Consider the following 25,820-nt stretch of genomic DNA (forward strand, 5'->3'; position numbering starts at 1 on the left):
TCTAATAAGAAACCAACTGTTTGCAGAACTTTCCACTGATGAAATAAGTAAAACGACAATCAACAAAAGCGTTCGAAGCTGTGAATAGGAGAAGAAAAAATGCAGCGTGATCAGACTGGCATTCGAAACCTGAAGCTATACGAACGTGTAACAGTCGCTTTACGCAGATGAGCTTCCTGATCAACTGTAGACCCCTAGCCTAGTCCGTCTACAGATTTATCGAAAATGAAATTAAGGGGAGATCACTCGAGATCAGAAAAAATAATCATTTTAATTTTCTAGCATTTTGCCTGGGGTAAAACAGGGATACTTAAATACATACAATGTATGTATCATTGATTATGATAACTGGTATTGATGTTAACCCATTCACCCTTAAAAGTTACATTTGAACCTTACCAAATCAAAGACGGGCAAGTCCAGTTAAGATATGTAGGGTTGAATGAGTTAAAAACGCGTTACGCCGAAGCAATCTTGGAAATAAATTGATCACCGTGTGGGACCATGTTGCATTATTGCAAGCATTAGGAGATTAATGAACTTATGAGTTAGTGAAACATCGGATTTAGTTTTTTGAATGAAATTTCATTTTCCAAAAAATTCTGTAAAGGTACTTTGTATGTGTGTCTGTTTGCTTGATTATTTTAAATCCTGTATATCGTGCGAAGATGTCGAAATGTGAAAATAAGTTCAAAATTTACAAAATTATTGATTAGCTTATCAACTTGTAGAGTCGGATCCAGACATTCAAACATAAAATAATGGATTTCGATTTTTGTCATCCCTCCAGTTCTGTCTCCATTTCTAATTGAAATCAATAAATTTCTCACCAATATGTGGAGAGGGTGTGTTTATGGTATGGACTCATATAGATATAGCACAATACAAACAGAAAAATCAAGAATGTGGCCAGTTTATTTAAATTTATCAATTGAGTATTTTACAAGGTTACTTCTACCTGCAGTTAACGAGATTGTAATTGCCTCAGGTAAATTAAGTCTTACCTTTGAGGTGACTGAAGGACACACACATTGATTGCAATTTTACCTGTTAATGATACAGGTAGGCGGGGACAGGTGATGTAAATATTCTCCAGATTCGAAGAGAATTGAAAAATTCCATTTAACTCTGTCTGTGAGACACCATCTTTGTTTTAATCAGGTTGAAAGGGATTTATACCCCCTATGTAGCTTTAGTAAACTCTACCATGCATTAATCTGGACGAGTCCATTATGGTCTACAGTGGGAAAGGGTTATATAATTCAGTGATATCATTTCAGAGCAATATGTAATGAAGGGGCCACAACACTCATAAAACAAAAATTAAATTAAGATTGATGATAAAATTATTCTGCAAGATTTTTATGGGGAATCAAATACTGTATTTGAAGCTGATTACTGTCAATTCCTATAAACTGAACTTTAAATATCCCTATTTCCTGATGTACGTGTCAAACTTACGACAAAGTCCAAATTGTTCTTCTAATATAACACCACTGATATTCCATTTATAAATTGAACTTTTATGTTGTCAAGTCTCTCGCTGTTTTGAAATACAATCAAGATCCGATCTTGAAGAAAATATTGAAAATGTTGAAGGGTCATTTAACACCTAAACATATACAAACTATAGTGTAACAAATACATGAAACATATTTCTTTTATTAACATTAACTCACTCACCCCTGAAAACACATTTGAACTCTTCCTATTCAAAGATTGGAATAGTTAATTAAGAAATTTCAGGGGTGAATGATTAAATCCAATTTTTATAAATTTCAAATAAAATTTCTTGCCTTGTGTTCCGTCACTGAACAATTCGGTTGCAAGCAGTATGTACAGGATCAGAAAATTGTTCAGAGTTCAACATTTGTGAGTCAAAGTCTCATGTTTTTATATTTTTTTCCCGCCGGTCCCACAAAGATCAAAACATCAAAATTTCACTAAACATGCTTATAGACTTAAAGAACCTTAAATACGTCTTTTACTTATTTTCGAGGACTCTTATATGACTTGGAACTCATTCACCCCTAAAATTTCATGATGAACTAGTCCAACCTTTAAATTGGAAGAGTTCAATTGTGTCTTCAGGGGTGAATAAGTTAAGTTTACATCTGTGTTGTAATAACAGTGAACAATTGATTTTTAGTACACAGGTTCCATACTATAGAAAATATCAGAAAAAAATCTGTTTTTCATGCTTTGCTTAAAATAACATGGATGTAATTTTCTTCAACAAAAATTTAAAAACCTGATAATGATCAGATTTTTTTTAAAATAACCGGTATTACGGAAGGTTAAAAGAATTCACTCACCAACAGTAAAATCCAAACATACAGTCTGTACTGTAATATATATCAATAAAGAAAACATTTACCAAACTGATAATATCTTGAACCTAAAATTATTGGAGTATTAAATAATAAATAAACTCTCCATGTACCCAAAGATTTGGCTCGAGTCTTCATGGCCCTTTGATCTTGAACAAGCCAGGAGTTGATGTGGGGGTAGAAATTCTCGGCCAATTTGTAGATCTTCGTGATAAAGGCTAGCTAACATTCATTCAAAATTTTCTACATGGAAATATTGTTTTCATTAATCTGAAAATAGAAAATGTGACAGACAAATTTGTTTCAAGTTTTAAGTACAGTATATGGACATTAAATATTGCAGGTGTTTGATTGGAGAAATATTTATATATTTTTTCTGATTGACTGTAAAAATATTTTTTTTGTTTCTTTCTACAGGTAGAGGACTTACAAGTACCAAAAGAACTGTTGGAATTAATTTGAAAAACTGCTGTGGATTTTACAGTCAATACGGAAGAAAATTTACCTGTGATTTTTTTTTTTTTTTCTCTTCGGATTAAACTTGTGGAATAAAATTCAAGAATATCACAGCATTTTTGAACAAGACCGGTGGAAGTATGTGAGTCTTAAGGACAATCATTCTGGATGTGGAATTAATTACAGTGATAGTGAATTTATCTGGTGTTAGTGGATTATACCGGCTATCCTCATTACGTGTGATTGTGGATTGACTTGAGTGGATTTACCGTGTTACATGAAGCCTCTCATTTCTCCCCGGTGTTTGTGACAGGCAAGGAGATGTCATGTGGATTTTACGCCTTAGTTACGCTAATTCTTAGCCTAGTAATTGTCCCAAGTAAGTTATTACGCTAATTCTTAAGCTAGTGATAGTCCCAGGTAAGTGGTTATCTTAAGTCTTAGCCTAATGACAGTCCCAGGTTAGTTGTGATGCTAAGTCTAAGCCTAGTTATCATCCCAGGTAAGTCTTAAGTGGGTTCCTGCATAATTATAACAGTGTATTTAAAGATCCCCATACCACTGTCAAAACACATGCTCAAAAGGATAGGATTTAGACTTGGACCTGACTAGATACAATTTCAGAAGGACAGGATTTAGACCTGGAGCTGACTAGATACAATTTCAGAAGGACAGGATTTAGACCTGGAGCTGACTAGCTACAATTTCAGAAGGACAGGATTTAGACCTGGAGCTGACTAGCTACAATTTCAGAAGGACAGGATTTAGACCTGGACCTGACTAGATACAATTTCAGAAGAATAGGATTTAGACCTGGACCTGACTAGATACAATATCAGAAGGATAGGATTTAGACCTGGACCTGACTAGATACAAGTTCAGAAGGATAGGATTTAGACCTGGACCTGACTAGATACAAGTTCAGAAGGATAGGATTTAGACCTGGACCTGACTAGATACAATTTCAGAAGGACAGGATTTAGACCTGGACCTGACTAGATACAATTTCAGAGGGACAGACATTAGACCTGGACCTGATCAAGATACAATTTCAGGATAGAACTTAGAGTAAAGCCCCGACTAGGTAGGAGTAAATCCAGGCCCTTGACTAGATACAGGTTCAGAGCAGTAGGATTTAGACCACGGCCTGACTAGATACAGGTTCAGAGCGGTAGGATTTAGACCACAGCCTGACTAGATACAGGTTCAGAGCGGTAGGATTTAGACCACGGCCTGACTAGATACAGGTTCAGAGCTGTAGGATTTAGACCATGGCCTGACTAGATACAGGTTCAGAGCGCTAAGATTTAGACCACGGCCTGACTAGATACAGGTTCAGAGCGCTAAGATTTAGACCACGGCCTGACTAGATACAGGTTCAGAGCGGTAGGATTTAGACCACGGTCTGACTAGATACAGGTTGAAAAGGATTAGAGTGAGTTCAACTGTCTGAACTTGATACAGGGCCCTGACTTATACACGTTAAAAAGGATAGGAGTTAGAGAGGGGCCCTGACTGACACCTGACAAGTTTCTATAATTATAGAGTAGACTGATAAGTTATCAGGTATTTGACAGAGTTAGGCAGATAGCTGTCCCGAATGTGTCCTGTAGTGGTTGGACCATCACAGATACTACTTACGTGGAGGATTCTTGTCCTGTTAGCTTGTCTAGCCTCAGTCTGAGATTTATGCAGGTTATGCAGCTGGCATCAGTCTGTCATAGCTCATATTAAATACATGAATGTTAAAAATATTAATATCACAGTTTTACTTTATACATAAATAATATGCATATTAAACATGTCGCAATGTTTCAAGACCGACTGGTCCCTTTGTCTCGAAACTTGGTAGCACGTTTATTGCATACACTGTTTGTGTAAGCTTAAGTCAGTCTTGAAACGTTGTGACACGCTTAATGCGCACATTGTTTGTGTCAAAAGTAAAACTTTGAGATTACATATTTCCAGACTGTTGAATCTTATTAAAGATACAAAAGTTAAAATATTGATTTTTTCCTTCGTTAAGGTAGTTAAATAGGGAATAATTTGACAAAACATTGTAATGTTCAATACAATCATTTCCTATTTGTCGCACTGCCTCCAACAATTCAGTAGAGTTACAGGGTCGAGGTTTAGGTATATACATGTATACACTGGAACCGAATCAACTAGCAAGAACCCTGTCGACCATGTACATGTAGTGGGACATTTTATTGACCGAAAAACAATTGGTAATTTTATCCTGAAATTGAGTCATTTAATTTTGCAATTCAAACTCTGGCAATCAATCATGTGTCCAACGTTATAAACCTTGCATAATTATTGTTAGTATTATCTACAGTCAAGTCAATATAGCTGTAACAGGAGACAGAGTAGTGTGCTTCCACTAGGGATCGAACCCATGACCCCAGCTTCCCAGTCCATCGCTCTACTGACGGAACTCGAAAGGGAAACTCCCTCTAGCAAGAAGGCAACCGTCATCCTATGTACAATTACAGTCTGCCACACTACTCCCCCTTTTAAATGTGTTTGCCCACGAACAACACAACAACCCAGGTTCTAACTTCCTGTCACCACAGGAAGGACCACAGACACCATTTTTAACAGGAAGTGCATGTGCTTCCATCGGGGATCGGACCCGCAACCCCAGCTTCCCAGTCCCACTCATTGAGTAAAAGGGAAATTCCCTCTAGCATGAATACTAGAAGGCTACCGTAGTCCAATGTACAATCAAAATCGGCAACATCGTCAAGTGCTTTTCTGATATAACCATAAAACTTCTTCTTCTCATTCACCCCTGAGGACACATTTGAACTCTTCCAATTCAAAGTTTGGAATAGTTCATTATGAAATTTCAGGGGTGAATGAGTTAAAGAACAAATGCATAATGAATGACTTAATTGACGATGGACATTTTCACCACAATTCATTTCACAGATTTCAACAATTGAAATTGTGTCAAACAACATTTGGATCCAAGATTTATTCCTGTTCAAAATAGCATGCTGTGTGGTAAAAAAAAATGTTGAATTTAATTGAAATATTTCAAAACATATTTCAATGATAAAATTCAATTCAGGAAGTCGACAGATTTACAATTTGGTATAATTTCAGTCATAATTGAAGGCAAATGAATACAATGATATATTAAAATCCAACTATGTTATTAAAAAGAGGTCAAAACAGTCACGTCAGGTATGAAATTAAGGTAGTTATAGAGAAAATTTATATTTTATAGATATATATGAAAATGATAAATTCTAAGAATTCATTTGAAGGAGGAAGTGGTAATAAGAAAAAAGCTAACCATATTTTGATTAACTCATTCACCCCTGAAATTTCATAATGTACTATTCCAACCTTTGAATCGGAAAAGTTCAATTGTGTCTTCAGGTGTGAATGAGTTAAAATGTAACTGGCGATGGAAAGTTTGAAGATTACATCGATCCACCAATAGAAAAGCTGGTCGAGTGTGGGTGATAAGTGCCACTATCTACTGTCGGGTCAATGTTTGTTGTGTGGGGGCTTGTAGTACTTGTATCCTGTACGGACTATATACATCACCTTGTCTGAGTACACTAGTTTGAGTTTTAAGATACTTTACTGATCTAGGGAAGGGTCGGGTAGAAGATTATGTGGGAAGTGATCCGGGGAGTTCTGCCCACGATTGGGTTACATCATTTGTTGGGGTGTCCAGTAATATCATCAATCTGTTATTTCCTGTGTAAGAGCAGACTGCGTTTCACATTAATAAGTGAGAGAGAAAAAAATCTTGAAAAAATTGTTAAATATTGCAATCCATTATTAGTATATGATATCTCAAAATTATAGCATCTTTATTCATTTCATTTCCACCTAAAAGTTATAGAGTATGGCAATATTGATAGAATTGAATATTGTTGCTCTAATTTCATGCTGGAATAGTCAACTTCTCGCCCAAAAATTGCAAATGAGATTCAAACGTGACGTCCGTATCGTTTGTTCACTTTATGGTCCCGTTCGTATTACTGACTCACTGCGGTTCATAGTTTATTGACCCGAAGCGGAGTTGAGTTGGTTGATAAGATGAATATTTTTGCCATCATTTTTATTATGAAATATTTGTTTTCGTCATTTGCTACCTGAGTATTACATATAAATCACATTTTGCTATGAAATGACAATTGTTAAAAGTTTTTGTGAAGAAAATGAAAAAAATAATTAAAAAAATCTAAAAAGTCATCAGCACAGTATTTACTGTTAATCCTGCTCTTTACCAATGTTGCAATCCAAAAAATTGTGAATGCTAAGCAGAATGCTAAGTTTCAAAATGAATGAGGAACATCTTGACTGTTCATTTCTAAGACCTCATGCAGCTGATGTAAAATAATATGATATATACACTACATAACTATTTAGTAACGGATACAATATGAATATGTACGAATTGGCCCGATGATTTAATTTCTGGTACATATAAAATTTAATAAACATACACTGTAGACTATAATGGGCTTATCCAGATCAATGTATGGTAGAGTCTACTTAAGTTACATAGGGGAGAAAGGGTTAAGCTTCTCTACATAGTATATTTGTATGTATAACATTTAAGTCTTTTGCTTTTTACAGCAGTCAATTCTATCTCATGGAAGACAGAGCCTACGGATGTGTCGGTCCGGGTTGACCAAGACGCAGTACTTATGTGCGAGGTCAACAACCGCGACGACAAAATCGTCACCTGGAACAAAGGAAACACTATTGCCGTTGGTAACCAAATCATCAGCGGAGATTTTCTAAGATACAGTATTGTAGGAGAATTTAACCTTAAAATCGTAAATGTTACAACGGCCGATGATGGGGAGTTTGTGTGTACGGTCCAGGACTTCACAAGCGGACTCGCAAATCTCAACGTACTGGGTAAGGAAAACAGTCTGTCAGGTTTTGATTAGGAATCTGACGTGAAGCCATTAAAGGGAAGGATATTTCACTAAAAAAGTCACGCTGGGAAAATCATGCAATTTTAGAATGTTAACATTTTAATAATACTTTGAAAATACTTAAAAATTTCATTTCCTTAAATAGCTACCTTTTATGCCATTTTGTTTTAGGGGGGATTGTTAAGTATTTCCCCCTTGTTCGTCCTGTCCCATCCTTATTCATTGTCATCACTGTACTGTACCAACTTATTTCTGAACAGATTTTTCATGAAAATTTATGTAAAGGTCAAGTCTTGAAATACTTCAGATGAGTTACATTTTCAAGGTTCAAAGGTCAATGTCAAGGCCACTGTTTAATTTATAGGTCATTCCTGTTTAAAAGATGTTTTCTAGTTTTAATATAAAATAATTATGTCTTTTACTATCTTTACAGTGCCCCCTGGTGCTCCAAGTTTGGACGTCAATGTTACACGAACAGATTATCACGAAGGAGACTCTGTTTCTCTAACATGCATTTCATCTGGTGCTAACCCCGCCCCAACGTTTCGTTGGACAAGGAAAATTGATGGGAACAAGGAGGATGTTCCGCCTAGTGCTATTTTGTCTGAGAATATTCAGACCAAAGGCCAATCTTCTAGTCAAATTGTGATAGCTCTTCAGCCTAGAGACAATGGAGCCGAATATATGTGTGAAGTTTTCAACAATTTAAATGCAGCTAATACCCTTTCAACTACCCATGTCTTCTCTGTGTTTTGTAAGTATAGAAAACTTAACTCATTCACCCCTGAAGACACATTTGAACTCTTCTTATTCAATGGTTGGAATAGTTCATTATGAAATTGCAGGGGTGAAAGAGTTAATGTTTATATTCATGTATCACATAGGTGTCAATCTCGGAATCTCTTGAGAGCTATGGTATTAGCTATATTAACTGAATGAGATGGTAACTGGTGTAGTCAATATGGACTGTGTTCTAAGGGAGGTAATCCATTGTGGATATTGAATATGTGGCCAAAGGGAAGTAACCCTGATTTTTTTTTCATTTTTTTTTTCAAAAATATTAATAAGCTGATGTATTGTTAAATAAAATTAAGAATCCTCCATGTACCTTTTAAAAATGCGGAAATTAGTTTTAAGCTTTATTGCAAGAAAAAAAATATACAGAAAAACAGAAAATTGGAAGGATATATGAGTGAAAATCTGTATATTTTACATGACTTATTAGTGAGTTGATTCAGAGCATGATATATTGTCTTGCATCTATGTATCATTTCCGTTAACACACCTAGCAGATCATCCTCAATACTTCAGGGGTTACGCTCACTTACGCTTTCTGCACCTCTGAAATAAGTCATTACATTTCGAAGGCTCAGTGTGTGCCACCTTGTGTTTGACTGCGTCTACAAGGTTAAACTTAAGACAATTGTGTGTTATTAAATAAACATGTCGCATATTTTTATATCTAATATAAATATATGAACGTGTAGATCTAGAACGATCATTATAGATACATACAACCCTAGTATAAACGCTGTATGTTATTATTTTATGGTTATAATGTTTTTGTTTACAGATGCCCCAATCATATCATTTCCGCCTGCCTACCCTCCCTTCAACATCCTGCTGGGAACGCTCTTTAACATGGAATGTCTTGTGGACGCTAATCCTTCCGCCACCTCAATCGTCTGGCGTAAAGGGTCGTCACAACTACGCATGGGATCAGGTATACCACACTTACTGTCAATGTTAATTTTCAATGTGATGCAAAAAGTGTATTTTGTAAAATGGTTTTGCATAGCAGTCATATTCTGAATATAATTTATGAATTGTAAATGTGAAGAATTTTGTAGACATTTTCCTGTTAAATTGTGGAAATTAACACAATTAAGAAAATTCAGGAATAAAAAAATAAAAGATAAAAAAAAAAAGATTTTGAAAATATTGTGGGTAAAGGGAGGTAACTTAAAAATTGGATGTGTTTTTTGGTTAAGTTGATACTTATTTCACAGGAATCAAAAAAAATGTTAAACCAATTTAAAGAAAATATCAGGTTATAAAAAATAAAGAAAGTTTGTAAGTTAGATTTAAAATTCTGCTTTTACAGGTACTAGCCTCGCCTACACATTCCAAAGTGCTCAGAAGACTGACACGGGAGAATATTCCTGTACCGCAACCAATACCATCAACACTAGAGTATTATCAACACAACTCACCGTCATGTGTACGTATAACTTACAGATATAGTCAGAGTAGAGGTGATCCTGATTTCAAAAGCAGGACTGGGCCTGTCAACAACCGGTGTCTACGTACCTTGGTTGGTTAGTGTGTCTCTCTAGAATTCAGAGGTCCTGGGTTGGAATCCAGGTCTGGCCCCGTTTCATTTTTCCTCTCTAGAAACACAAATATCTCTTCAAATATATGTTCAAACATGGTACATGAACTGACATTACTAATTTTCTAATTACAAATCACATTTAATATGTACTATATTCTCTTTGGTAAGAGCACCCTCCCCTTATTAACCCATTCACCCCTACATATCTAAACTGGACTTGCCCAGTCTTTGATTTGGAAAGGCTCAAATGTGACTTGATGGGTGAATGGGACGATAAAAGTGCTCCTCTTCACAACCACTTTCAGGACGTCTCCTGTTTATAAAATATATTCTCTCATTTCCGTGTGTGTAAGATAGATCTGTCCAGGGTGAGAGAGGGGTGTAGGAAATTTCTATCTTGCATTCTTTTCATGTGACGTCACAATGGTTCAACAATGACGTGACAGAAAACTCTGATAAAGCAATGCAGAAAAGGCGACATGATGAAATTAAAATCTATTACGATATATTTACGTTACATGCTACAAAGATGAGATTAATTTTTCTGTGCAAACCTTGTTTGCAAATATGGGGTATGCTTAATCTGGCTTGACGGATTAGTTTTCATAAAAGAAACTCAAAGAGTCTTATATTGCTATATATATATACCAGGTATGCACTTTATATCAGAAACTATAGACTCGCTATCTGACAAAATTGTTTTCTAATATTTTGATTTTGGAATTCTCCCTCAGATTGTGTCCTACAGGTGTGTCCCCTTTACATTAATTGCTGGAACAGCCAACTTTCATCACCCTGGGCTCTAGTTACGGCTATTACAGTTAATGGTTTACATTATTTGTTAATCTATTTATAGATGCACCAATCATCACAGTGCCACCTAAATACACTGTCCGTAAGTCTGACAACCTCAACATGAGGTGCAGCGTGGACGCCAACCCGCCAGTGACGTCCATCCAGTGGCTCAAGATCGACAGCAGTATGGGGTCAAGTGGACGAGACCTCAACTTGACCAATATCGATGTAAGCCAGATGGGAAACTACTCGTGTATAGCCAGGAACCGGCTACAGCTGTCCAATCAGGTTGCCCGTGAGGAGGAACGGCGGGGATACTCATTCCTATATGTGCAATGTAAGACTACCTCTCATTGGTTAAAAAAAAATAAGATTCTTTTCCATTGGTACATATTGGTGACCATCGGTATAGGCATTTAATCAACCATCTGCTGTAAAGAATGTATTTTTTGTAATTTCCATCATAAAATTTCTTCTGCGAGAAAAATACAGCCTGCAAAATTAAAGTCAGATTTATCCATTTTTATCGTAACACTTTCTTCCCTGACTTCCAGATGTGACATCCGCAAAAAAAATTAAACCTGTGAAATTGATCCACAAAAATAAGGGGCCTCAAAAAATAAATTTTGTTTAGTAGTCTGCATGCAAAATTTATTTCAATATAATAAAACAGTTTAAGTTTGATAATTTAAAGACAATCGACTCCTGAATAGGTGTGTTGGCTTTATCCTTCATTACAATTCTTTAACTGTTTAATATTTATTCCTGTATTGAATTATAAAGTGGAGTTTGTTTTTACGATTGTTTTGTTACAGATAAACCCGGCGATGCCTTTATATCACCGTACAGTCCCGTAAACGTAGGAGAGCAGCTCTCACTCAAATGTTCCGTCAACAATCCAGGTAAGGGACATAACTCAAGCAGTTTGTATTAAAGCTGGTACTGATGCCAAAAATCTACAAAAAACATAATTCAGTATGTTATCAGATAAAGACAATTTTTGAAACCTTTAACTCTTTCACCCCTGAAGGTTGGAATAGTTCATTATGAATTTTCAGGGGTTAATGAGTTAAACTATTTTTTATTTTTATTTTTTTTAACAGGATATCCCCACCCAGAGTTTGAGTGGAGGCGGGTGGAAACCAACTCTAAACTTGCCCAGAACGCTGCGGACTTGGTCATCCCCCAAGTGTCCCTTAGCTACATTGGAAACTACTCATGTGCAGCGGTCAACCTTATCGGGTCAGGCGGGTCAAGTGTCATCCAAGTGGACATCTACGGTATGTTGTGTGGTCAAGATGACCAGGAAGATATGTGTTAACTTATATTTCTTGATATCAACAACAGCGTTGACTAAGCTACCCACCCAGTCAACGGAAGTGCCTTAGCCAAATTGTGCTACAGTTATATCAAAAACAAATTAAGGGGAAGTAACTGTATCAATACGAAAAAAACACAGTAATAATATACAACATTTATATACAGTGGGACAGTGATTCTTAAATCAAGTCATAACATCAATCAAGAAAACTCCTATTTCTGCTTTTTTGGTAACGATTCAAAAAAATCAAAAAAAATCAATATTCTTAGAATTTGAACAAAGATAAATATTGTTATGTGTTATATTTTTCCAGAGCCTGTTTCATTCAAAGAGCTACCCAACCCAAGGGAGACAATTCATCACAACAACACAGGTTTCACCATGCAGTGTGTTGTTCAAGGCCGACCCCAGCCATATATCATCTGGTACAAAGATGGTAACCGATTCGACCAGGACAGTGACTTTTACTCCGTTTCTACCACCGTCAGTCTGGAGAGCGCCTACCGATACGTCGTCACAAGTCGAGTTTCTTTCCTAGGTAATTACGTCACTGTTTATGTCAAACAGTGAGTCGTGGGTGAGTCGTCATCAGTCGAGTTTCTTTCCTAGGTAATTACATCACCGTTAATGTCGAACAGTGAGTCGTGGGTGAGTCGTCATCAGTCGTGTTTCTTTCCTAGGTAATTACGTCACCATTAATGTCGAACAGTGAGTCGTGGGTGAGTTGTCATCAGTCGTGTTTCTTTTAAAGATAACGATGTCTTCGTTAAGGAATGATCACTCCCATTGAGAAATATACAGTATAAAGATATCTTAGCTACTGTTACTGTAATCTACACAACGCAATCCTTTACACTGAACAATTTGGGCATTATAAAGGGGTTCAGATAATGAAACAAAGGAAACTAAAGCAACATTGATATATTTTAGCTTTAACCCTTTAACCCCTATGTAACTTCAGTAGACTCTACCATGCTTTGACCTGGATGAGTCCATTATGGTCTTACAGTGATGAAAGGGTTAAGGAATGGTTTTATATGAAAGTTTTATTTTATATAAAATAAGCATTATTATGAAGTTCTACTGTATATAAATGAGGTAAATTATATTGAGATTTGACTGTAGGAAAGATTTAGCAATGTGTCATTAATTTTAAGTTATAAACTTTATTTATTTTACAATAATATAAAACAAGTTATTTCTACTTATATCAATCACCCTTGTTGGCCCGGATGTTAGCGCGCGCGCGGGGGGGGGGTCTTAATGTGGGAGGAAACCCAGTACCCGAAGGAAACTGACGTGGTTGGACAGGTGACCCCATACCTTTACGTTCAATCAGGGAATCGAACCCCGACCGCCTTGGTTAAAGACAAGTGTTTTGTTCACTGCGCCGTCCTACCACCCATCATTTATATGTTTGGTGATGCAAGAAATTTTCGTTTTGTAGGTTCGGGGCGTTCTTCGTCGCGTGGGACCCTTCTGCTGCAAGATATTGGCAACTACACCTGTTTGGCCCTGTCCAACGCCACCGGCACACAGCAGAGTCACACCAAGGAGCTCCTCATCTTCTGTAAGTGTCAAAGGTCACTCTCAGGACCTTGGTTTGACCTTACTCTATTGTTTGACCTTGTTTAAGTTGTTGAATACGACATACTTTAATGAGATGTTAACTGTTAATATAGACATACTGACCAGACTTTAACAGTCAATATAAAAATAGCATAGACCCAAGGGGTGTACAGTTTCATATTTAAAATACTTGCCTGGGGATGATTTAAAAAAAATCTACAAGACCTGACTTATATATATTTTCATGGTTAATATTGAAAATGTTCATGTCAGACTAGTGTAATTTTACTCTTCTTAACCTGTATGTTTAATTAAATGTATCAAATACTTTAGATCTCGTCATTATATCATAGAAATATCAGTCCACTGATTTCGTATTTACCCAGTCACTAGGCCGAGGACCAAGGCCAGTGATGTTTACCTATAGTTGCATGCGGTTGGTCTTTACTGCTTTATATAAATGGTGAAGTCGACTTACATTTTAATATATATTTTAAAAAGACAGTTGAATTAGCATTTGTGTCAAGTTTTTGTAGAAACCTTTATGAATATTGTTAACTTTTCACAGTTCCACCGCAGACCGATATGGACGAGAAGGTAGCAGCCACGGCCAACGATACGGCCAGGCTGTCCTGTACGGTCCAGGGATACCCTATCCCACAATTCCAGTGGTACAAAGGGGGATCACTCTTGTCTCTTGGCGGCCGGTTTATCCAGGAGCCTACTGCGAATATTGGTGTTTCCAAAGCGACAAATGTGTTACAAATCACTGACGTTCAGAATGTAGATTTTGGAGATTACAAGTGTATGGTGATAAGCCCCCAGGGAACTGCAGTCAAAATAATTACCCTGGCAGTCAAAAGTAAGATCGTGTTACAAACGGGTTCAAAGGGGGACAACTTGTGTGGACTTAGAATATTTTTATTCGTCACTATGTAAGCTGAGCACAGGTAAAAGTTGAAATTTGCTACTGTACACTTAAAATAATTGCTGTAGCTCAACTTGCACCGTCTACAGTGGTGATAAAAATGCATAATGATGGCAAATATTGCCGTATTTATCTGACAATAAGCCCATGCCTGGTAATAAGCCCACCCATGTCTAACGTAACATAAGTTATTTTTTTATTGTCCTGTAATAAGCTAAGCCACCTACTTTGTGTCAGGGTTTATGTATTGACTCCCTGCCCTTATTGCAGGATTAATATGGTATAATACAGCTTATTATACAATAACAACTTGATCAACTGTGAAGGGCAAAATAACCAAGACCAAATCTGTATCCAAAAATATATTTTTTCTACTAAAATTTAAATCCGAAAATTATATTTTTATGACCTCACAAGTTGTACATGTAATGGGATGTGTTTGTAAAACAAGTATTTTGATTTAATTTTGATTTAATTTAGGTTTGATTTTCAATTTCGGCTTTAATTTTCTAGATAAACCCGAAGCACCCAGCGCTTTAGCTGTACTCTCTAAAACATGGGAATCCGTTTACTTACGATGGATTCCCGGATTTAACGGGGGAGAATCTCAGACATTTTATATTCGCTACACAAGTCTCCCACATTCATCGCATGGTGCAAACGATGTAGATGTGGCGACAGCAGACGAGTACAATGTGACCGGTTTAATGCCGGAAACAACGTACGACTTCAAAGTTTACGGTGTGAATCAGCTCGGACAAGGCAATCACTCGGAATCAATAAAAGTCACAACTCAAAGTAAGTTTCGATTTGGATTTATTTCAAATTTCTTATTTAACGTTCAAATTATAGAATAATTCCAGATATAATTTGTTTTTGTTTCAAATTGATTGATCGTTTTATTTTGCCCTTTCATTTAGACAGTTTTCACTGTTGAATAATATACAAAAGAGGATTTTTTTCGCATTTTCTGATTTTGACAGATTTGCAAAAATGGTCACTTTCGGGAGATCGCCATTATTGTAGAGTTTAGGTTTACATCGTAGCGATTGCATATAGTGCTACAGTAAGGTTCGATGGACTTGCTATTTTTTTCACTGGCTTAATTTTTCGCAAAAAAAAAGTATAAATATTTCGAAAATGACTACCCAGCAAAAAAAAATACCTTTACTGTATTAGTGTGATAAATATTATTATACTTTTTCTAAAATGCCTTTTTTTCTTGATTTCCAGGATTAACTTTTCCGACTATAAAGTCTGTACCAGTGTTTAAAGTGTCTGAGAAGTCGTTGACTCTCGATATTGACATCAATGTCACATACTGTGTTCGTATCAAAGTCAGTCGCAATGGCGGCACAACGTGGTCGACAGTTATCGTAAAAAGTGTGGACTGTTTTGACGCTTCCCAGAAGTCCTATTCAGTGCTAGAGGATGGTATTAATAAGTTAAACATCTCACTGTGTCTGCTGTCGCGACAGGAAGTTTGTGGGGCTCATGTGGCTGCCGAAATCCGTAAGTTTTCACTTTTATTTTTTTTTGTTACGCTACGACCAATTTCATGTAAAAAACAGGTAGTGTTAAGTTCTTGTTTTTCAAGGAGCTACATCGATGTTTGAATCTCCTGGGTGAAATACTAGCTGCTTCCCACTGACTTGGCAGCGGAGAATTTATCTTAGCTTATTCCGTTAAGCTTCAGGCTAGTAAACTGGAGGTCCCAGGTTCAATCCTCAACGAAGGCATTGATGAAAGTAAGAGTGAATCTAGCTGAGGATGATTGACAGAGAAGGCAACTTGCATTGATGGTTTTTTTCTATACAAATCTTTCCTTCCTATCATGGCATGTAAACAGGTTTAGATGTAAAAATACTTGAAATGTATAAAAGTGTGGAGGACAAGTTCTGATAAGTTTGAATCTGTCAGGTTTGGACAGTCTTTTTCATTATTTGATACAGAATCTGGTACAGAAGCACTTCCTTCTACAGTTTAATTAAATAATAAAAAAAATATATGTTTTTTCAAGGAAAAGGATGATATTTCTATTTAAGATTGTCGAATGGGTATTACAGGGAAATGCTGTGTTGAAGTCCTAAGTGGTTCGTACTTTGCTGAAGTGTTGAATTGAGTTGTGCTCTGATTTACTTTGAATTTGAATTAAATCAATCTGGTTTGTTTTTAACTGTCCAAACATGATACACATTATACACACAAGGGGGGTAACTGTGCATGATCTGAGGTATGTAAGATGTTTTGTGTGGTTCAAGGGGCATAACTCTTACAGATTGAACCCATATAATAATATTTAAAAGGGACATAACTTTTGTTATCCTGATAAATAGTCTCATTCAGACAAATTTTTTCATAAGAATTTTTTTTTTTTTTTTTTTTGAAGTATGTTTTCATTTCATATTTAATAGTGTACAACATCATTTATGTCATAAATGGTTTTCTTATATTATTTTTACATTAATATTAACTTCATCATTACACACACACATCTGTATGTCAGCTGTCTGTTAGTCTCTACCTGTATACTCTGGCACAAACAGTTGCCAGGCAACTGTGGTAGAGCACGTCCAGCATATGTAATATTGTGTTACATTTTAGCCTTAAAAAACACATGTACCACTGCATACATCAACAAGGCCTGTACAGGCTGTCTGGGGCGTGAGATTAGCGTGGAAACACAAAACATACTGACATGTTATTACTGTACCAGCTGGCAATGTCGACAGGCACACCGCATCAGAGGGGTCTCATAGTCGACGGGGAAACTATTTGTGTTATATATATCTTACTGGACCAGCACAAAACAGATGTACTCTACCGGGAATTATTTTAGTCCTGCATATCTAACAGTGCATGAAAATAATGTTTTTCGGTTTCCTTGTTGCGTTTTGGTGTTTATTACTTTGTGTTGGTCACTTCTCTAACCTTCTTATTCAGATTTTTTTAATTTTCAAGATGTGCATAGTTTACAGATAAATGCAAAATGTCATCCGATCTTACAATAAACGCATGTATATAAATCATTTCGACAGTTTAAATGGCTGAAATTGTAACCACCAAATCTGCCTTTATATGTATCGGCTAGAACTCTTTTGCAATTCTTGTCACCAAGAAAAGCCTTATTTGCATAATCTTGTGATAAATCTGTGTCAATCATGGCCATAACATTACTCGTATTCAGACAGATTTATTCAAGTTGATTTACTTAACAAATTCTTTTCACACAGGAAGCTATTTACATAAATATGTCAGTCAGTGGTTCTGTGTGACCGTTTATAACTGTAATGCCCGCAGGCTTCAGACCTCCTTCCTACTTTTATAAATGGTATACAATGTATTATATAAAGGGCGCTCAGCTATTTACAGTAAAATCTTACTACTTGTTTTATTTACTAGCTTGCAGATCATGATTGTTATATATGCCTTTGTTTTTATTATATATCCTGCAGTACAATGTCAAACACTCCTTGATTCCATTTATTTTGTTGAACAGTTAGCATTCAATTTTCCTGTATATAAGGATCTTACAAAGAGGAAATAACTCTTACAAAAGTGTTTATATTGGGAAATTATAAAGAGGATATAAGAATGTAGTAAAGGGAAGATAACTCTGATATATAGATGTCATAAAGAGGAGATAACTCTCATGTATAAATGTTATAAAGTGAAGATAACTCATGTAAAGATGTTATAAAGAGAATATAACTGATATAAGGATGTTATAGAGAAGATAACTCTCATGTAAAGATGTTATAAAGAGAATATAACTCTGATATAAGATGGTAATTAAGGGAAGATAACTCTGATATAAGGATGGTAATTAAGGGAAGATAACTCTGTTATAAGGATGGTAATTAAGGGATGATAACTCTGATATAAGGATTGTAATTAAGAGTAGATAACTCTGATATAAGGATGGTAATTAAGAGTAGATAACTCTGATATAAGGATGGTAATTAAGGGAAGATAACTCTGATTTAAGGATGTTATAAAGATTGATTTTTTTTCAGATTTATTATCATCCTCGAAACAACCTTGGTCATACAAGGACGGGTAAAAAGGGAAGATTTTCTGAAATCAAAATGTTATCAGACAAAGATAGCACTTGAATCTGGATACAGTAAAATGTTAACCCTGATATACTATAAACTCATTCAGCCCTGAAATTGCATAATGAACTATTCCAACCTATGAATTGGAAGACTTAAAATGTGTCTTCAGGGGTGAATGAGTAAATAACAATTCTGCCTAGACAATCCTCTTGTTTTGTATTAAATGTTCAGTCTAAGAGTTGTCCGGACCTATCTTAATATTCCATCATAAGGCTAGGTCTCGCATACAATCGGTCCCATAAAATGTAACGAGAACCACGGTATCAGATTCACTTGACTTTATTAGAAAAACATTAAATTCATCAATGACAACAATTATGAAAATCAATTATCACACATTTATTGCTGATCAAACATGAAAAAACCTCTTACTCGAAACAAAATCCTCCACCATTAAGATCCCTTGGTTGGAATGAGATCACTGGAGTATTGAATCATCACAGCTTTTCATGAGAAAGTCTGTCTTCACTTGAACATTTCCCACAAGTTGTGTTTCTCTGCTGGTCTTAACCTACAATTACGTCTGTTACAGGTGGAAAGTGTATCTAGCCCTTAACAATTCCCTTCAAATTACCGTGATTATTTTCTGTAACGGCGGGACTACAATTACATCCGATGCTGGGTGATGATGATTCAAACTTTCCCAAAGGTTGCCAGGTGGTGTTTTCTCCTGCAACACTTTCCCACATGTTATATAACTACTGTTTTTTTTAACTGTAATTGTTTATTTTTTGTTGAGAAATTTGTATTTTGTCGAAATAATTGATGCATACACCTGTGTCAGTATCACAATTGGCATTCTTAACACTCATTACTTTGTTAGCTTGAAACCATACCAATTTTTTTTAGAATAAATGAAAAAATGTTTGATTGTAAAAACAAATCAAGGAATTTAAGGTTGAGTATTTAAGTTTTTCACTAAAAACGATAATTAAGAATGTTAAAAATTACCCTGGATATTTTTGGGAAAAATTCATTTTTTGCTTTGTTTTTCTGGGTTTTTTTGTAGGTTAGAAGATTAAGCTAACTATACGTTGATCAGCAGTAGGCTGTGAATTCGGGAAAGTTTTATGACATAAAAGAAGTTCACCCTCTGGCCTTAGCTTCCGATATACATTACTTCATAGCAAAACAGACTTTTATCACTTTTTCCACATGAGTAATTCTGTCATGAAAAAGATATTGGATACATTTTCAACACCTGTACCTTGACAATAGAATCTTCCTTCAAGGATAATAGTTGTGGTCTATTCTTGTTTTTAGGTATGGCAGGTATTATTTGTGCAGACTTTTAAAAGCTTGGGAAAATATGGTTACAAATTTACATTACATGAGAAATTATCCCCCTCTCGGATAACAAATATTTCAGTATAATGTGGTATAATAGCCCCATTTTATCACCTAGCTGTGTCAAATCTCTGCTTAGCCAACCAGAAATCATAGTAATAGCTTTAATACACGTTTTACAAGTTGACAGCGTTACCATGGTGACAAGCCTCTAGTCTTATACATACAAGAGTAATAGGAGAGATATGATGTGACAAGATGGCTGGATTCATACAGGTTCACCTAAACTCTTTACAACTATAACAGGATTCATACCACGTTCACTCTTGACAGCTTTGGCAGGGTTTATACCAGATTCTTCTTAGCCCTTGATAGCTATAGCAGGATTTTACCAGGTTACTCAAAACTCTTGATAGCTGTTGCAGGATATAGACCAGGTTCATCTAAACTCTTTACATCTATATTATAACAGGACTCATACCAGATTCACCTAAACTCTAAATTGCACCACCTGTAGCAGGATTCATACCAGATTCACCCCAACTCTTTGCACCTATAGCAGGATTCATACCAGGTTCACAGCTTGATATTGTTTCAAATCATGCTCTTTAAAACTCTTGACAACCTAGACCAGAGTTCATATCAGTAAATAATCCTTTTTGATATAACTGTCACACAACTTGGTGAGAACACGTCCGTTGACCAGGTAGCTCATTGACCTTTATTGCTTTTTCATTAAGTCTGTAAGGTATGAATTTCGTTTCTTAAATGATATATCAAAAGCTATAGTCTTGCTTGAAAAAAACAGTTCCGAATGCATAATAAGATTTTTTTTGCAGTGGTACGAGGATCCTTAAGTTAAAATTATGGTCATGCAGTTTAAGCTTGGACCAAACTAGTTAATGGTCAGTTACATTTCTTGAATTGACCTCTTAGTGTATGTCCTGAATACTGACAACCTACACCTGTCTACCTGTCTAACAGGTAAATAGGATTTACATACCACAGTTACAAAAGTCAAACTGACCCTCCAGGTATTCCGGCCACTCAAATGTTATATATCACAAGATAATGAGTGGTCAGGGATGACCCGCAGGGGTCAGTTAGATGACTGGCCTACAGGTGGTGGACAGACATATGGTCTGGCACACCTGTCATAAGTGTAGTCTAACCTACCTGGTGGACAGGTAAGCTTGGATGAACTGTTCGACCAAAAACTGAAATATTAATGTGATCTTCACTTATTCTAATCTCAAAACAGAAAATTTGTCAAAAGATGAGTTTGATCCCAAAATAGGAAATCTTTTAAAAGAACAAATGATGTTGCTTCCTTTTTACGCATTTTCCCAGTTATTTTTTTTCATTTTTATTTTTTCCGTCTTCTCTGTTCTTCAACACGAAAATAAGGAAATATATTTCTGCCTTGTAATGCAGTTATTTTTTTATCTCTTTACACAAGATAAAATCTATTTATTTTTAAAATGTTTCAAATGTATATTTTGTTTAAAAATTTGTTATGATAATCACAAAAGCTTTTAGGGAAACCGAAATAAAGTTACATACATATAGAACAATGTGAACAGTGCACAAATGATATTCTTTCTATCACCAGTCCTCTAACACGGGGAAAAAATCAACAGCTTTACAAGTACACAATAACAACATTTGTTGTGTTCTTTGCGTGGCAGGTCCTAACAAAACAGCATTTGTTGTCGATCAGGTGTTCGTGAGAAGCCACATGGCTCTTGTTACCAAACCCATAAAAAAAAAGATCGGAGATATTGTATCTGCGTAAACTATTTTGTGGAATCAAGATCACAGAAAAGCTCGGACAATAGGTGTAAAGAATTCGTTAAAGTTTGATTCAATCTGATTTTCAGCCAATAATTAGCTACTGAAAAGAGATATGGCATTGTACTTATTTCTGGAGTATCAAACCAATGCTGGATCTTCCTTTAATTAATGTCATCACTGTAAGAAAATTCTAATGAGAAGTTACAGAAAAATGAGAAAAATCGTTTCAGACACAATTGGGGCCATTAATATGGAGCTGTATTTCCTGTAGTCATAGCCAGATTGACCGTTCATGCTGTTTTTGTTGTTCATAAGTTTTAGGAGAAAAAGGTAAAACATGTAAACCCTTGGATTTGAAAGTATGCCTGTCCCATACCACACAAAGAAACCTTGTGTCCCTGTAGTTAGCTTACAGCCCATTATTTGTATCAAATACCATTGTTTTTGCGATAATAATATAATAATAATAATAATTTGAGGTTCTTATATACAGCTTTATCACAATCTAGTTCTTAGGTCGTCTCAAAGCGGTTCACAAATTATTATCGGTGGTTATAGGGCCTTTGCAACCAGCCAATACTTTTCTCAACTCCCTCGGGAGCATACAGACGGTGCTGCCATTTCGGCGCCAACAGCTAGCATTCAACAATTCTAGCACTGCCCAACCACGTACTCATTTACAGCTGAGTAGACTGGAACAAGCCGAGTAAAGTATCTTGCTCAAAGATACAACACAGTGCCGTGCCGTGACTCAAACCTGCAACCCTTCAGTCACGAGTCCGGCGTCCTACCACTAGACTACCATGCCTCCTTCAGTACTTCGAGACTTTTAAAAAATATATATACAGAATTTAACAAAATGATTATTAGATTTTACTTAATGTATTGTCATGATTGACGGGTGGAATTATACAAAGTAATCACAGGTGTTTGATTTTTTTTTTAAAGATGAATGTATGAAATAGCTTTTTAAATTAACATCTTTAGGTATGAAATGAAATACAGATTTACAAAAAGGACATAAATATAGGCTTTAAAATGATATCACAGAGGTGCAATGAAAGAAAATTGTTTAACTTATAACCATTTTATTCATGGATTTATTGTCACCAGATGTGCTTTTCCTTATCACATGGTGTACGTTTTCATATAACTCTGTATGGCTGGTGTTGTATGACATGTACTAGGTCTCAGAACATGTGTCCTTTAAATGCTGTTTGAGTTGAATTTGTCATGGCAGGTCTGAAATTGTGGATTCCAGATCGACGGTGCTTACCAAAATAAAAATAAATAGATAAATATTGACATCAGTCCACACTGCCCATCAAAATATGCCAGTTCATGTTTTACACAGTGCCAAAACTTACATTCAAGTTTGCAGACTGTAAGAAAATACTTATTTATATAAGAAATTGTCAAACAAGCAAGACAGGTTTAGCTAGCAAGCCATGTACGTCAATATTTATCTTTCTTCTGGCCTTTTGAATATCTCCCTTCTTTTAAAAACATCCCTTTCTTAGGTTTGACAATGAACTACATTTGTATAACGTTTACCCCGAGGGGGGACTATAATCACAGGCTGTAAGGGTTTAAATTATGAAACTGTTTGAAACTGTCATGTCACCCTGATCTTCGGAACTTTGTTTACAATGTTTTTGAAATTTGATGAGATAGCAAATTCTAATTTTATCTCTTTTATAAAATCTAATTTAAAGATTGAAGGACTGTGGGGCCAGTCTGTTTAATTTTCATAATTGAGACAGATAAATAGGACAGCAACTTTTACTTCAATCTCCTTAAAAAAATCTAATTTAAATTTAATTGATGGTAAAGTCTGTTGAGCCAATCTGTTTAATTTTCGTAATTAAGACAGAGTTATCTGCTCTTGAAACATTCTCAAAGGCAATTGCTGTCTAGACTAAATATGTGATGAGAAATGAAATTGTATTCATCAAAAAAAAATGTAAATTTTCATTCATGAATTTTATCAAAATTAAGAAAAATATAATTTTACAAATTGCTGTCACATTAAAAGCGTTCTTTTTCTTTGTTCCTTTCATAAACTGTTTCCTTTGAAGCCATTTTATAGTAACCAAATTCAACTGTATAAAGGAAGTTAAAAAAACAGACAGTTGGAAGAAAGCAAAATTGTGATTTTACCCTTTTAATATCTCAGTAATTTCTATACATCTTTCGTTTTACAGTTTCATGATAGAAGACCTCTAATAAAAGTTATCTATCCTTTCCCAATGGCCTCTGTTGTGATACATTGGCATTTTTATGTGTTTTAATGTCAATATTATTGATAATAAAATGATGGGATATTTACATAACAATGTGCCATTGTTAGAAATGACAGGTGTTTTCGTCACGTGGTCTGCCAATATTGCTGAAAGCAGCGTTTAATGATTTCCCCTTGGGGCCGCTTTTTTCATTGATGTTGTTAAACTTAGAATTTTGTTGGGTTTTTTCATGAATGAAAGGGGATTCGAGGTGAAATTGTAAATAATAATTCTGTGGTGACAGAAATTGCAAAAATATCTTTTTATCCTTTAAATCCATTGTCTTGGGTTCCAATTGGCTGGCAGCTAGGTTGATGATAAAAAGTTGTCTCTGCCACGGGGTGTGGGGGACAGAAACGTGTAATAAGAAAAAGAAAACTGGAAACTGAATAGAGAATACTATTTTTTTTGTATTTGCATGTATAATAGCCAATAAAAAAATATGTCCATGCACTCAAGATAAACACGTAAAAACAAAATTCACCTTTGGGAGCCTCAATTGATATTTGCCATGCAAAGTGATTGAGTAGGTCTGTGGTGAAAATATAACAATATGGACTGATAATTGTCTATATACTTCCACAGTACAACCTGTACTGTAGGAACAAACACGACTCTCCGATTTCTCCTTGGCATTGAGTCGCCAGCTTATTGTAACACCTCAACCAACACAATAGATTTTTACCTGGGTCTAAAATAACTACAGCAATTTCCCATAATTACTCATGCAAAACATCCCTTCTGGCACAATTAGGCAGAGCCGATTGCCAGTGATGATTGTTGGAGGAGTCCATGTCATACCTGTACAGGGTAGGCGAGGGATCACCTAGCTGTGTATACCTGTAAAGTGGTTGTGTTGTTGTGGTTGGGTGACTGTGTGTGTGTAGCTACAATCTAGGCCAAGCCAGGCAGCCATAGTATTTTGTGTGCAGTACTATACCCACCAGGGCCCGTAGTTGTTGAGGTAGACCGGAATCTGTCTTCCCTCTCTGGAGAAGTGTAGGGGTTCAACCTAGTAGAGAAGATGTAGCTGTGTTTGTACCACAAAGCCGGAGAAACAAGTCGACGGTACGACGGTGCACCTTCACTCCCAGGTGGCAAGACTCAGCAGTGAATTCTACAGGAACTACCCACGGAAATTTAACCTGACAAAGGAATAAATGTACTCCGTGGATATTTTTACCTGTGTAGTGTGATCAATGAATTATCTGACTCTCCACACCTTCGTCATATTAGCCAGAAATTTGTATGAATAATGATTTTACCTGAGGGTTATTAGTTTAATAGACTTGCTTTGGAAGACATTCACTGAAGGGAAGGTTTAGATGTGCTGGCAATATTCTATACCTGGGTGTATAGTGTATGTATACCTGTATTATCATTAGTGGATCTTGGGACCCCTACAGGTAAAAATCCAGGTAGAGGTTTCCTTGTATTAAAGCCTTGCTGGAGATATATTCGTACGATATAACACTAAATACAGGCTGAATACCAAAAATGTCGACCAGCTCAGAGGAAAGTGGGACTTTTATATCGGAGAGAAAACCTGATCGATATTCATCTGAGAGTGGAGCAGATTAAAATCGTGGATGTGTCGAGTCATTTGGATTTAATTTTACCTGGGAATTATTTTCATTTGCAGAATTTTATTTATAAACTTAAACACAAGGGGATTTTGCGACAGTTTTC

The 25,820-nt window shown here is 35.8% G+C and overlaps 1 protein-coding gene across 9 annotated transcripts in view; it reads left to right on the plus strand.

Annotated features, from left to right (window-relative positions):
• The window catches only part of LOC110462130 (nephrin-like), a 193,291-nt gene that overhangs the window by 135,006 nt on the left and 32,465 nt on the right, over window positions 1–25,820 (plus strand). For 8 of the 9 annotated variants that reach the window (XM_021515969.1, XM_021515970.1, XM_021515972.1 and 5 more), the window contains 14 exons: window positions 2,748–3,165; window positions 7,395–7,682; window positions 8,136–8,456; window positions 9,276–9,425; window positions 9,807–9,923; window positions 10,894–11,169; window positions 11,648–11,734; window positions 11,936–12,112; window positions 12,467–12,691; window positions 13,601–13,723; window positions 14,291–14,584; window positions 15,164–15,448; window positions 15,884–16,162; window positions 16,717–16,743. In XM_021515969.1, coding sequence (XP_021371644.1) covers window positions 3,108–3,165; window positions 7,395–7,682; window positions 8,136–8,456; window positions 9,276–9,425; window positions 9,807–9,923; window positions 10,894–11,169; window positions 11,648–11,734; window positions 11,936–12,112; window positions 12,467–12,691; window positions 13,601–13,723; window positions 14,291–14,584; window positions 15,164–15,448; window positions 15,884–16,162; window positions 16,717–16,743 — 2,707 coding nt within the window. In that variant the 5' untranslated portion in view covers window positions 2,748–3,107. The remainder of the gene's footprint in view (window positions 1–2,747; window positions 3,166–7,394; window positions 7,683–8,135; window positions 8,457–9,275; window positions 9,426–9,806; window positions 9,924–10,893; window positions 11,170–11,647; window positions 11,735–11,935; window positions 12,113–12,466; window positions 12,692–13,600; window positions 13,724–14,290; window positions 14,585–15,163; window positions 15,449–15,883; window positions 16,163–16,716; window positions 16,744–25,820) is intronic. The other variant, XM_021515974.1, reaches the window with a different exon arrangement.

Source organism: Mizuhopecten yessoensis, unplaced genomic scaffold (genome assembly GCF_002113885.1).
Source record: "Mizuhopecten yessoensis strain PY_sf001 unplaced genomic scaffold, ASM211388v2 scaffold10751, whole genome shotgun sequence".
Classification (NCBI taxonomy): domain Eukaryota; kingdom Metazoa; phylum Mollusca; class Bivalvia; order Pectinida; family Pectinidae; genus Mizuhopecten; species Mizuhopecten yessoensis.